We start from the raw sequence: 13,425 nt of genomic DNA on the forward strand, positions 1-13,425 counted from the left end.
CTTTTTTGGCCCCATCATCCAGGATCTTAATTCCCCAACCAGGGATCGAACTCACACCCTCTCCAGTGGAAGTGTGGAATCTCAACTGCTGGACCACCAGGGGAAGTCTCTTTATTTTTAAAAATTAGAGTATTGTTGACTTACAATGTTGTGTTAATTTCAGGTGTACAGCAAAGTGATTCAATTATACATACATAAATATGTATGTATGTGCTTACTCACTCAGTTGTGTCTGACTCTGTGACCCTGTGGATTGTAGCCCACTAGGCTGCCCTGTCCATGGGGATTCTCCAGGCCAGAACACTGGAATGGGTTGCCTTGCCCTCTTCCAGGGATATTCCCAACCCAGGGATCAAACCCAGGTCTCCTTCATTGCAGGTGGATTCTTTACCAGCTGAGCTACCAGGAAAGCCCATATGTGTATGTGTGTGTGTGTGTGTGCGTGTGTGTATACACATACACAAAAATATATATTCTTCTTCAGGTGCTTTTCCCTTATAGGTTATTACAAAAATATTGAGTGTAGTTCCCTGTGCTATACAGTATGTCCTTGTTGTTTATGTTTTATATATAGTAATGTGTATCATCTGCTGATCCCAAACTCATTTATCCCCCACCTTTTTCCTCCGGTAACCCTAAGTGTGTTTTCTATGTCTCGGATTCTAGTTCAGTTTTGTAAATATGTTCATTTGTATCATGTTTGAGATCTCACACAGAAACAACAGCCTACGATGTGTGTCTGTCTGGTTTACTTAGTATGATAATCTCTAGGTCCATCCATGTTGCTGCAAATGGTATTATTCCATTCTTTTTTTTGGCTAAGTAGTATTCCATCCTGTATATACCACATTGTCTTTCTTACAAGCCTTCTACAGTATCAGAAAGGTAAGGAGAAATGTTGCAGTTTGAATGTGCTAAGTGCAAAAATAGCCAGCCAGAGGTTCAGCTCATTTCAGTAGATGGTTATTGAGTTAAAAGACACAAATCCCTATGCTAAAGGTCATGGGAGTACAAAGATGAGAAATAATATGGTATGTGAATGAGGCTAACCTTGCTCATTATTACAGCCCTGCAAAGCAGATCTCATGATCTAAATTTCAGAGACAGACATTCCAACCCAGAAGTGAGCTACTGGACATTGTATTTACACAGTAAAACCATTTTAAAAAGAGAACCATTACTCTTTATTATATTTATTTGAATACATGATTATCTTCTCCTAATTTACCCCAGTAAGTCATGATACTCTACGATTGCATATTATTTAAACATCTATTAATAAGTCCCAGCATTTAGTCAGCATTCAATAGATTGGAATGAATGAAAGGTAAGGACCTTTTAACCTGATTAGATCTGTTTCCTTTTCTGCATCAAAGATGTGTTTTAACTGACTCAGAATTAAATCTTCATGTCCAGTTGGATGAAGGTCTGTCACATTTGCTACACTAAGCAGTAAATTGTTTCAAAATAACTGGATGTGTATTCACTTTAGAGTTAAGATTGGAAATTTCTCCTTGAGTAGGATGCTAGCTCAGTCAGCTGTTGCCCAATGTTCTCTGGAAATAATTACATCTGCAAGGATTTTGGCATAACAAGCAATGTTGGTCCACCCAAATAAACTTCTTTGCCCAGACACCTCTGTGGAGGTTGTCAGATCTGTGATAGGGTAGAGAAGAGGATGAACTTTAATTGCAAATCTAGGGGGAATTAGAAAATAATAAGTGATTGACTTTTTATCTCACTTAGACACTTTGAATAATTTAAGGACCATTCTGACATGGAGGAATGGAACCTCATCTCCCTAAGAAGGTAATGAGAGGCTGGTTTTCAACAACCGTCCATTTTGTTTGAACGATGGATGCTGTTTAAGTTGTCATGTGCTTGTAACAGTATTGCTGAAGCAGATGTGTCTTTGGTTGAGACTAATGAAAGGGGAGTTGACACTTTGACCTTTGTTAATCTTTTATCCCTGGTTAAGCTTCCCTGGATTACTGGTAGCCAACTGACATTCAGTCTTTGAAAAATGCTTTGAAATTTTTAGATGAATGCAGCCACATGGTCTGTGAATTCCTTCACTATGCGTCATGCCCTTGAAGCCTGCCTTAGCACTGTCATGGATCTCAAGGGCAAAGGCCAAACTTGTTTATTTCCACAGCACCAAATCGGGTATCAAACAAATATACAATTAATGGAATGTGGAGGTTTGGTGACAAACTGATCCTTGTCACAGTTCCAACGACAGATCAATTTGCCATGAAGCTGAATTTAGTAAATAGGATATAAATAATTGAATTTTATAGTTATACACTTTTCCCCCCTAAATTTATAAATCTGCTAAATTTTAAAATATGGCTCTATAAAGGGAAAATGGCTTCTTTTAGCATTTAAAAAAAGCACCTCAAAATTACTAAAATGTAACAATAATGATTTAGTAGGTAGAGCTAGTGGTAAAGAATCTACCTCCCAACGCAGGAGACGCAAAAGACGTGAGTTTGATCCCTGGCTCGGGAAGATCCCCTGGAGGAGTAAATGGCAACCCACTCCAATATTCTTGCCTGGGTAGCCCATGGACAGAGGAGTCCATGAGGTCACAAAGTCAGACACAACTGAGCGAATGAATATAACACACACAATCTTGCTGAATGACAGATGGAAACCTTTGTCCTAATGTAAAATCTCAGCAGGAAGGACTCATGAACTCCTGCTGACATATCTAAGGTTGTGACAGGGTTTCAGATAATTAATCCTTGCATAAGGTACTTTGTGAAAAATAATAACTGCTTTTCCTTGTAGAGTTGTACCTTTTAAAGACAATATTTCCTTGGAGATTTAAAAAAATAACTATTAGGGTTTTTCATATATTAAAGATGATTTAAAGTTGACTAGGAGTAGATTTATTGCCAATTCATAAAATGAACACTTGGAGAAAATACCCCCAAGTCTTGATTTATGATGGTAGACTTTGTAAGAAAATGAATATATATTTCATTGCTTTGAAATTATAGCTAAAAGACTATTACAGCATAATACATGTTGCTCTAAACATGAGTACAAGTTTTCTCAATGGAGATCATTAGCTTATCTAGTTTAAAACCCTTTTCAAGACTTTCCCACCCCTCCCCAAACAACTGTGTTTTAAACCTATGTGTACAATCATGTTTCATTGCAAGGGTTAATGGGAGTTTTGAAATGTTCCTTCCTGCTTAAACTTCTTTCTCCTGGTTGTCAAGCAAGAACACTTTAGGGACAATGTATTTCAGAAACCTAACAAAGCTAACAGATAAAAATGTTCATCAGCTGAAGAATAACATACGAGTTACTGGAAGACAGCCTTTTTTGTTCAGCATTAATGAAATGTCTGTGTTGTTAGCGTGGTGGATTTTAAGAGGAGGATCATAAAATAATCATGCTTCAAGAAATAAGTTTAAAGGCACTTTCTTCTTTTTCACACAGACCTCCCAGCTGGTCTTAAACGTATACTGAAGAAATTAAGTAAATTTGGAAAGTTTTAATTTTCAAAGCAAGACAAGAAACGCCTTTTCAACATTTCACATCGTTTATTAATGCAGGACACATTAGATCCAAAATCTGCATTTTCTAAGCATACTGTGGATCTTTCAGAGTCTTCTGCAGGTTTAGGTTATGTCTACAGAGGTACCTTTAAGTGGATGAACAACACATTCTCTAATTACTGAAAATATAGTACAGAGTGAAATGATTTAAATATAATTTAGGCACATATTGATTATGAAAATAGATTATCTCTCAATACAATACTTCTCTGTCTCAGTAAAAATAATAAAGCAAAGAAAATAATTCATTTCTGAAGTTGCTTTCCTTCGCCTGTAAAGGTCTGTCTCCTCCCACTTATGCATATGTACCCTTTACTGTTGAGGAAAGCTTTGCATATGTATAGAAGAATAAGCTATGTGAATACTGAAGACATGTCATTCTCCCACAGGAGACAAAGTGGTTTTTAACGATTCCTTGCCTCACATGGATGAGTCTGGAGAAGTCAGAACCCATTTGGACACAGCTTACATCCCTGCTCTTGGGGTTGACATAAGGACACACCAGTTACTGGTAAGGAAGTTCAGGCCCTGTCCCTGCAGAGCAAGTGACTCGAGGAAGCCAGGCTAAAATGTATTAAACTACAACACACCAGAACTATAAGAACCAAGGTGCTGACTGAATTGGTAGTCCATCTTGGAACCAGCCAAATATCTTTATTTCTATTTAAGCTTTTTGATAACTATAGTCAAACTGTCAGTTTAAAATTCTTCGTTCCCCACTGTAGGGTCAGAGCTACAGTTCTGTTGACTTCTAAAAGATGAATCTGCCATATTCATTCATATTTTATAGCTTTGATGGCAGTGGGTTTGGATTTCACACCTATTTCCAAGCTGGCCCTGTTTATCTGGCATTTGAGTTCAATGAATGTTAATTATGCACCTTCAGTTTTTGGTTTTCAACTCTCTTCCTATGCTTGTTTTGACTATACAGGGAGGAAACTAAGCAAGTAGTGTAAATACATAAAATTGCCTGGGCTGGCATGGAGTGGAACTTGCAAGTTGAAAACCTCAATTAAAAGCTGTAGGTAAATTGTTCACCATCCAGAGAGTTCCACTGCAAATTTAGCTGACAATGATGTATATATGATGTCTCTTTCCTGCCACTCTATCTCAATCAGTAACAGGGTTTCTTTAATTTAGCTACTGCTTTGTACTTTAAAAAAAATTCTTAAAATGAACCTGAAAAGAGAGCCTTGGGGAGTCTGATCTTACCATCTTCACACGGTGCGACAGGTATTCAAAGTAGGAGAGGCCCCACTAAAGCTATCTAGAAACCTGAACAACTTCTGCAAAACTGTAAAGTTCAACAATTTAAATATCCATACTGCATCTAGAGAGTCAATAAATATAATTGCATATGTTGTGCTTTTCATAAATAAAATCCTCAAATGCATTTCAAACCCAGATGGTATTTCAACATCATGCCTATTTAAAAGCAAATATAATAGATACTATTTATTCCTGGTTGCAAGGCCACCAGGCCAATCCCCCTACTCCACTCCAAAGGCAGCAATCTAATCTAGCTTCCCTAAATCTACTGAAGGAGTGCTTCTCTGTTAAAAATCAGAATGTGGGGGGAAAAAGTCACTTTTTCCCCCTTATGCACCTCTGAGAACAAGCATAATCCTCTAAATGTTTTTTTAATTCCCTTACAGTGTTACTTCTTCTAGGTAACCGAGTGGGTGGGGAAAGAAGAGTGATAACTTTTGTCGTCTTCGGCAACTTCCTCCCTCCAGGCCTCTCATCTGACGCTCTGTGACATGTGTAGTGGCGTCAGCATCTCTTCAAAGATGGCGCCCTTCACGTTGGAACCCCTCAGGTTGGCTTCTTGAAGGTCACACCCAGACAGGTCACAATTCTGCAGGACACAAACAGAATTCATGGAACTAACAGATTAAAGGGCTTATTTGTTCCTTCTTAAAATGGTTCCTGGGGCATATCAGGAAAAGGTTCCTATAGAATAAAACTCAGTTATTTCTGGAAAACTTTCATAAGTTTTAGGAGAAAGCCATATTTTCTTCTATCTGTATTTTTTCTCTCTAGTTGATGCTTACTCCGGCTGACCACCACAAATATATATAAACAAAGGTCAATGATGAAGCATGTCCCTTTTGGATTTTAAGCATTTAAAATCCAGAATGTAAAATGTATATAAACAATTTTATGGGCTTCCCTGGGAATATGGGGCTTGAATGGAAGCAGCTCCACTGCCAGACAAACTCAGAGGGTCTGAGCATCAGAAACTGATTTCTGGGACCTGAGATAGATAATCTTTATTCTTTTTCTAAAAATTTATATTGGAGTCTAGTTGATTTTGGAGAAGGAAATGGCAACCCACTCCAGTATTCTTGCCTGGAAAATCCCATGGACAGATAAGCCTGGCAGACTTACAGTCCATGGGGTCACAAAAGTCAGATGACTTAGTGACTAAAACACACATAGCTGACATACCATGTTGTGTTAGTTTCAGGTATACAGCGAAGTGATTTAGTTAAACATCTCTTTGGGGCTTCCCAGGTGGCGCTAGTGGTAAAGAACCTGCCTGCAAATGCAGATGTGAGTTGGATCCCTGGGTCTGGGAAGATCCCCTGGAGGAGGGCATGGCAACTCACTCCAGTATTCTTGCCTGGAGAATCTGATAGACAGAGGAGCCTGGTGGGCTCCAGTCCATGGCATCGCAAGAGAGTTGGACACGACTGAGTGACTTAATGGTTTTACCACAATCCATGAACAATAATGAAAGGCATGGGGTGAGGAAGACTCAGATTTTTAAACAGAGAAAGGGATTTTACTTAATAATTAAATTGTATCATGTAACTGCCTAACATTAACATTGTTAGAGTAAGGAATTGCCTTTTTTTAACCCTCCAATTATGTATACAATTCAGTGAGTTTTAACAGATCTATATACAGCAGTGTAACCACCACGACTGTAGCTGCTTTCAAATTTCCCTTGAGATCACAGAGTGACAGATGGGACAGGGATTTTGGCTAAGTCCCTGGGGATGATGGTTAGAGAAAAGGGTGACTGCACATAACCTTTATAGGATAGAGGGTTAGCAGCTGCCCCAATAGTCATCCTGATTAGTCTTTGCAAGCAGATAAAGGGAGGCTTTCTACTGTTTAAATAAAGAACTCACGTGTAGTCACATGCTAACTGAAACAAAGGAAAAAGATCCTCATCTTAGGTGACAGTAACAATATTTTAAAAGTTAAATAACTGTACTTATAATAGGTTTATACCTTCAGTCAAGCTGGTTCTTTTTGCCTTCAGGTTCAACGGGGCCTGCTACTATGCTGCTAAGAGCTATCAAGAGAACAAGGTGAATTCAGATGAAAGATCTAGATGTTGGCTATGATATAGGATCACTGAATTAAGGATTGTATTTTAGACCTTAGGACTGAATAAGACTGCATAGGAAGGAAGTATGGAGTGAAAGAAGGATAGACAAAAACACAGAAACAGTACTCTTAGTATAACAAAAAAAGAGCAAGATGAAAACATTTTTAAAAAATCAACAAGCTAAATGTTTGTTAACATACTATTCTCTAGAATCCAATCTATGCCAGATTTTCTTGTATAGGTCTGTATTGTTCAATACAATACTCTTAGTCACATATAGCAGTTTACATTTAAATGAATTTTAATTAAATACAATTTACAAATCCATCCCTCGGTTGCTCTGGCTCAATAGCCAGATGTGGCTGGTACGTGCTGGACTGAATAGCACAGCCACAGGACATGCCCATTGTTGCCGAAAGAGCTATCAGTGATACACACCCATTAACAGCTGTGCAGTCTGCCAGCTCAATCTGCAACTCAAGATGATATATACCAGACAATTCTGATGAAAAAGATGACTGGCTGCACAGAATCAAAGTCTCAGGTTGAGATTCAAAAAAGAATATGATGCCAATTTAGAACAGGCTTTCCCTGAACCTGATTTCAAACATTTCAATTTCTCAACAAGTTTAAGAAATAATCTGACCCCATTTAATTCTGTTTGGAATTCAAATTTAAGAAAACCACAATCAAGTGGATTAAAAAAGCATATATCAAATGTATCTACCTGAGGGAGATCCAAGGAAAAGAGGAGAAATCAGCTCAGATTGAATGCCAGATGAATCTTCAAATATGCAATCTAGAAAAATGGTACTGATGAACCTATTGGCAGGGCAGGAATAGAGACGCAGAGAACAGACTTGCGGACACGAGGCAGGGAAGGAGAGAGCGAGACAAATAGAGTAGCACTGACCTGTACACACTAGCTTGTGTAAAATAGATGGTGGGAGCTCAGCTCAGTGCTCTGTGATGAAATTAGAGGGATGGGATGGGATGTATGTCTACCTATGGCTGATGTTGTAGTACCAGCAGAAACTAACAACATTGTAAAGAAATTCTACTCCAGTTAAAAATAAAATCTGAACCTAGCATCTGTAACTTAGGTAAGCAGACTCTGCTCTGGAATTCAAGTTTGTTTAAACAAGCAACTGAAAGAAAAGCATTCCATCAGCCTGGTTGGCACGTTACCTGGCAGTATTGAACAGCCAACTACTTTGTTTTATTTCAATACATTTTGCAGGAGCTACTCAGTCATTCTGGATGAACAAAAACTCAGTGACTCACCTCCAAATCAGTTCCTGCCAGAGTTGCCCCTCTGAGGTTACAGTTCTTCAACTTTGCATTCTTTAAGGTTGCAACTCTCAGGTTAATTCCTGTCATTTGACTTCCTTCCATATCCACACCTTTCAGATTAGCACCTAAAGTGAATATATTTTAGGAGCCGTTGAACTTAAAAATATTTATAATCATTTGTCTTCAAAAGATGCAAGATGACTTAACAGGTATGAATGTTGACCTCTGCATCCTCTGGAAATGACTGAATTATAAACCTGTCTCTTGACCAACGCACATACACATGGAGTTCTTTGTTAACAATCTGTTTGCTTATACTATGAATTAAGAATTCATGTTTTAGTCTGTATCTTTGAGGGAGGAATTCAATTTGGTCCTAGAGTTTACACTTTTAAATATGCCTCCAAAAATTTATAGTGATAGAAATGAGTTATGTGTCTGCTGCTGCTAAGTCGCTTTGGTCGTGTCTGACTCTGTGCGACCCCCTAGACGGCAGCCCACCAGGCCCCCCATCCCTGGGATTCTCCAGGCAAGAACACTAGAGTGGGTTGCCATTTCCTTCTCCAATGCATGAAAGTGAAAAGTGAAAGTAAAATCGCTCAGTCGTGTCCGACTCTTCATGACCCCATGGACTGCAGCCCACCAGGCTCCTCCATCTATGGGATTTTCCAGGCAAGAGTACTACAGTGGGGGGCCACTGCCTTCTCCATATGTGTCTTCTAGATATACAAATAAACAAAATGACAAGTTCATGGACAAAACAAAGCAATAAGGAATTCATAAACAAAACATTACATCCAAAAGTGATAAAAAACTGTCTGGCTTTGTGCAAACTGAAGTTCTTCATTTTGGTCCACAATTAAGACTGTGGTGTTCTGTTATGGTGCCCTGGGGGAAGGATGGAGGAAGGGATAGTTAGGGAGATGGGGATGGACAGGTACACACTGCTATATTTAAAATGGATAACCAACAAGGACCGACTATATAGTATAGGGAACTCTGCTCAATGTTATGTGTCAGCCTGGATTGGAGGGGAGTTTAGGGGAGAATGAATACATGTTTATATATGGCTGAGTCCCTTTATTGTCCACCTGAAACATTCACAGCATTGTTAATCAGCTATATTTCAATATAAAATAAAAAGTTTAAAAAACAATGCTGTTCTGTTTGAACATTTAAGATGTTGATACTTATCTCCAACTGAAGCTTCCTTAAATATTGGAGGCCACATTTCCTGAGTTCAGCATGCTGGTTTCCATTACTGAGACCAAACAATGGCTTAGCCCTTTGCAAATCCTCTAAGACAGAAGAAATGTTCCTCCCTATGGTTATGTCTTACCAGTAACAATTATTTTGCTGGACTTTTTACTTAATGGTGTGTTTTTACTTTAAAGAAGGTAATTACAGAGAGACTCTTACCTTCTAAATTGGCTTTAAGACCAGAGGGATCTTCAAAATTACACAGCTTCAAGGATGCTCCCTCTGCATTAGAACACAGCATCTTGACGCCCTGGAGATTTGCACACTGGCCAAGGAAAGAGTAAAGTCTGTGTTTATTATGGTTCAGAAGTTTGTTTGGACTAGAAAAAATTGGCTCAAACAGTAAAAAAAAGAATAAGAAAAAATATCTGATATACTCGCAATCAACTATTTTGTTTACAATAATTGTGAGTTTTTTAAATAGTTGTTTTAAAAGAAAAAAAGCCAAATAAACAATAGCATTCCTGCTTTACATGAAAAGAGTTTAGATAAAGAAGCTGGGGAGGGAGGACCATGACATCCCTATTTCTATTTTTATAAACAGCTCAGCTCATGACAGTGTAACAGTTAATGTCTGAAGAAAGCATCAAGTTGTTAGGGATCTAGATCTTCTCTTATTACTGCAGGAATGAAATTTCTGATGCTCAGTAATGTTGTCACTACCTTCATTTCAAAGGTTGGACTGCTAAGGCCAGCAATGAAAGGTGCCATCTAGCTACAAACACCACCAAGTTGCTTGTAGGGTCTTTCTGCACTAACCATCACTCCAAAACACTGTCAACCCTGAGTACCCAAATGGCAGTTCAAGATATAAAGAGGAAAAAGTCAGAAAGTACATTTTGGAACTTTAAATTCAATGCCATCAGGTCTGATGTCTAACAACTACTGGATATGGCAGGAAGCGATCTATAAAGTCAGTAATAACATTAGACCTTTGCTAATTGGGGCCAAAGTAGAAGGTAAAAAGTATTTTAAAAACCCTCAGACATTACAGAAATGATAATTGCAGTTGTTATTATAATTAGATCAATGAAGAAATCTAAATGCCCAAGCCTGATTAGGGCTTCCCTTGTAGCTCAGTCAATAAAGAATCTGCCTGCAGGGCAGGAGACCTGGATTTGATCCCTGGGTCGGGAAGATCCCCTGAAGAAGGAAATGGCAACCCACTCCAGCATTCTTGCCCAGAGAATCCCACGGATAGAGGAGCCTGGTGGGCTGTAGTCCATGGGGTTGCAAAGAGTTGGGCATGACTGAGTGACTAACATTTACTTAAGCCTGATTAAGTTATGTGATAACCATACCAAGAAAAATCCTTGTCTCATAAATGCAGTTTTATTCACCCACAGCCAATTCTAGTGAACAGAAAAACTACAGACCATTTCAAATCACAGATAACTGACAAACAGGTTTGCATTTCCATCCATGCCTGTGCTTTAACACGAGTTAGTTCAGAAGCTCAGACTGACAGGTAGGATAATGAGGACCTAGAATATAACTCAAAGATGATTAGATTTTATGTACTTGAAAATATATTGTAACAGGACAGGATGGTGATATCTGAAAATAAATCTCTGATTCTTGATGTAATGCTCCCAGGTAGAATATAAGTATTATCAAAAGTTCCCAAGGTTATTATGTAAGTACTGCTCTCTACTCAAGGCTGTACTATGAATTCTCACAAAGAAATATACAAGAAACTCAGTGAGATTTTTTTGTCTTCAGAAACTGCAAAAAGTATTTCACCCTCTATTCATCAAATGGTAAAAGCAGGTCACCAACAATGACACCTCAGAACGCAGCTACTAAGGAGATCAGCATTATAGTTAGAAGATTTGGGCTATTTACTGTATCAAGGGGCAGTGGTTTTGATGAAAGCAATTATTACTGTTTTTGAAAAGGATAATGATATTAAGATTATGCTTAGGGCTTCCTTGGTGGCTCAGTGGTAGAGTTTGCCAGCTAATGCAGGAGACATGGGTTTGATCCCTGGTCCAGGAAGGTCCCACATGCCATCAGGCATCAAAGCTCAGTGCACAACTACTGAGCCTGTGCTCTGAAACCCATGTGCTGCTAACTACTGAAGTCCAAGTGCTCTGGAGCCCATGCTTTGTAATAAAAGAAGCCACCAAAATAAGAAACCCTGTGCACTGCAATGAGAGAGCAGTCACCACTCACTGCAACTAGAGAAGGGCCTACACAGCAACAAAGACGCAAAACAGCCAAATAAATAAATAAATAAATAAAACTATTAAAAAGCAAAAGATTGTTTGAAAAATGGTCCTTGTCTTTAAGAGAATGAAATATTTACAGGTGAAATAAGTTGCTTCAAAAATACTCTGTAGAGAGGTATAGACCATACACAACTGTTTAAACACTGATACTGTTGATGCTGAGTAATGGAAATATAAAGGGATTCACTACACTAGCTCATTTTTGTCTATATTTCACATTTTCCAAAGGAAAAAGTAATCAAAAAAGACATAAGGAAAAGAAAACACCTGCTTTAGAGTCTTAGCACTAATGCTGCAGCCTTTGGGGCTTGCGTAAGGGCACGTTTAGGTTTCTTAGTCTGCAAGACAAGGTCATACTCATCATAAGTGTCCCTTCCAGGTCTTATCATCTGTTAAGTCTTGCACTGGGAATGTGCAATGGATTCATAAAAGCTGGATTACTATACCAGCTTCTACACAGCAGGCTAAAGTCAATAATGAAAGGCAGATCAGGTAGAAGACACATTCTAAAGGCACTGACACAACAGAGGGTGCAGCTCAGACATGAACCCTGATAGCAGCTAAGGTCACCTTGGTTGACAGCAGAATTGGAGGGTTCCTGCAGAAAGGTTTCACAGCCCATAAGGGATCAACCAGGGGAGAAGTTCAACAAGAGGGGTGGGAACATCAGGTGCATCTTGTGCTTCAGTTCAGTTCAGTTGCTCAGTTGTGTCCAACTCTTTGCGACCCCATGAATCGCAACACACCAGGCCTCCCTGTCCATCACCAACTCCCGGAGTTCACTTAGACTCACGTCCATCGGGTCAGTGATGCCATCCAGCCATCTCATCCTGTCGTCCCCTTCTCCTGCCCCCAATCCCTCCCAGCCTCAGAGTCTTTTCCAATGAGTCAACTCTTTGCATGAGGTGGCCAAAGTACTGGAGTTCTAGATTTAGCATCATTCCCTTCAAAGAAATTCTAGGGTTTATCTCCTTTAGAATGGATTGGTTGGCTCTCCTTGCAGTCCAAGGGACTCTCCTCTCAAGAGTCTTCTCCAACACCACAGTTTAAAAGCATCAATTCTTCGGCGCTCAGCTTTCTTCACAGTCCAACTCTCACATCCATACATGACCACTGGAAAAACCATAGCCTTGACTAGACGGACCTTTGCTGGCAAAGTAATGTCTCTGCTTTTGAATATGCTATCTAGGTTGGTCATAACTTTTCTTCCAAGGAGTAAGCGTCTTTTAATTTCATGGCTGCAGTCACCATCTGCAGTGATTTTGGAGCCCCCAAATATAAAGTCTGACACTGTTTCCACTGTTTCCCTATCTATTTGCCATGAAGTGAGAGGACCAGATGCCATTCTTTTGTGAATGTTGAGCTTTAAGCCAACTTTTTCACTCTCCTCTTTCACTTTCAAGAGGCTTTTTAGTTCCTCTTTACTTTCTGCCGTAAGGGTGGTGTCATCTGCATATCTGAGGTGATTGATATTTCTCCTGGCAATCTTGATTCCAGCTTGTGCTTCTTCCAGCCCAGCGTTTCTCATGATGTACTCTGTATAGAAGTTAAATAAGCAGGGTGACAATATACAGCCTTGGTGTACTCCTTTTCCTGTTTAAAACCAGTCTGTTGTTCCATGTCCAGTTCTAACTGTTGCTTCCTGACCTGCATATAGGTTTCTCAAGAGGCAGGTCAGGTGCTCTGGTATTCCCATCTCTTTCAGAATTTTCCATAGGTTATTGTG

The 13,425-nt window shown here is 39.2% G+C and overlaps 1 protein-coding gene across 2 annotated transcripts in view; it reads right to left on the bottom strand.

Annotated features, from left to right (window-relative positions):
* Positions 1-3,605: 3,605 nt before the first annotated feature.
* KCTD9 (potassium channel tetramerization domain containing 9) overlaps positions 3,606-13,425 on the bottom strand; it is an 83,244-nt gene continuing 73,424 nt past the window's right edge. For both annotated transcript variants that reach the window (XM_052644944.1, XM_052644943.1), the window contains 3 exons: positions 9,628-9,733; positions 8,200-8,333; positions 3,606-5,430 (listed from right to left, as the gene is read on the bottom strand). In XM_052644944.1, coding sequence (XP_052500904.1) covers positions 5,314-5,430; positions 8,200-8,333; positions 9,628-9,733 — 357 coding nt within the window. In that variant the 3' untranslated portion in view covers positions 3,606-5,313. The remainder of the gene's footprint in view (positions 5,431-8,199; positions 8,334-9,627; positions 9,734-13,425) is intronic.

This window comes from Budorcas taxicolor, chromosome 8 (genome assembly GCF_023091745.1).
Source record: "Budorcas taxicolor isolate Tak-1 chromosome 8, Takin1.1, whole genome shotgun sequence".
NCBI classification, from domain to species: Eukaryota; Metazoa; Chordata; class Mammalia; order Artiodactyla; family Bovidae; genus Budorcas; species Budorcas taxicolor.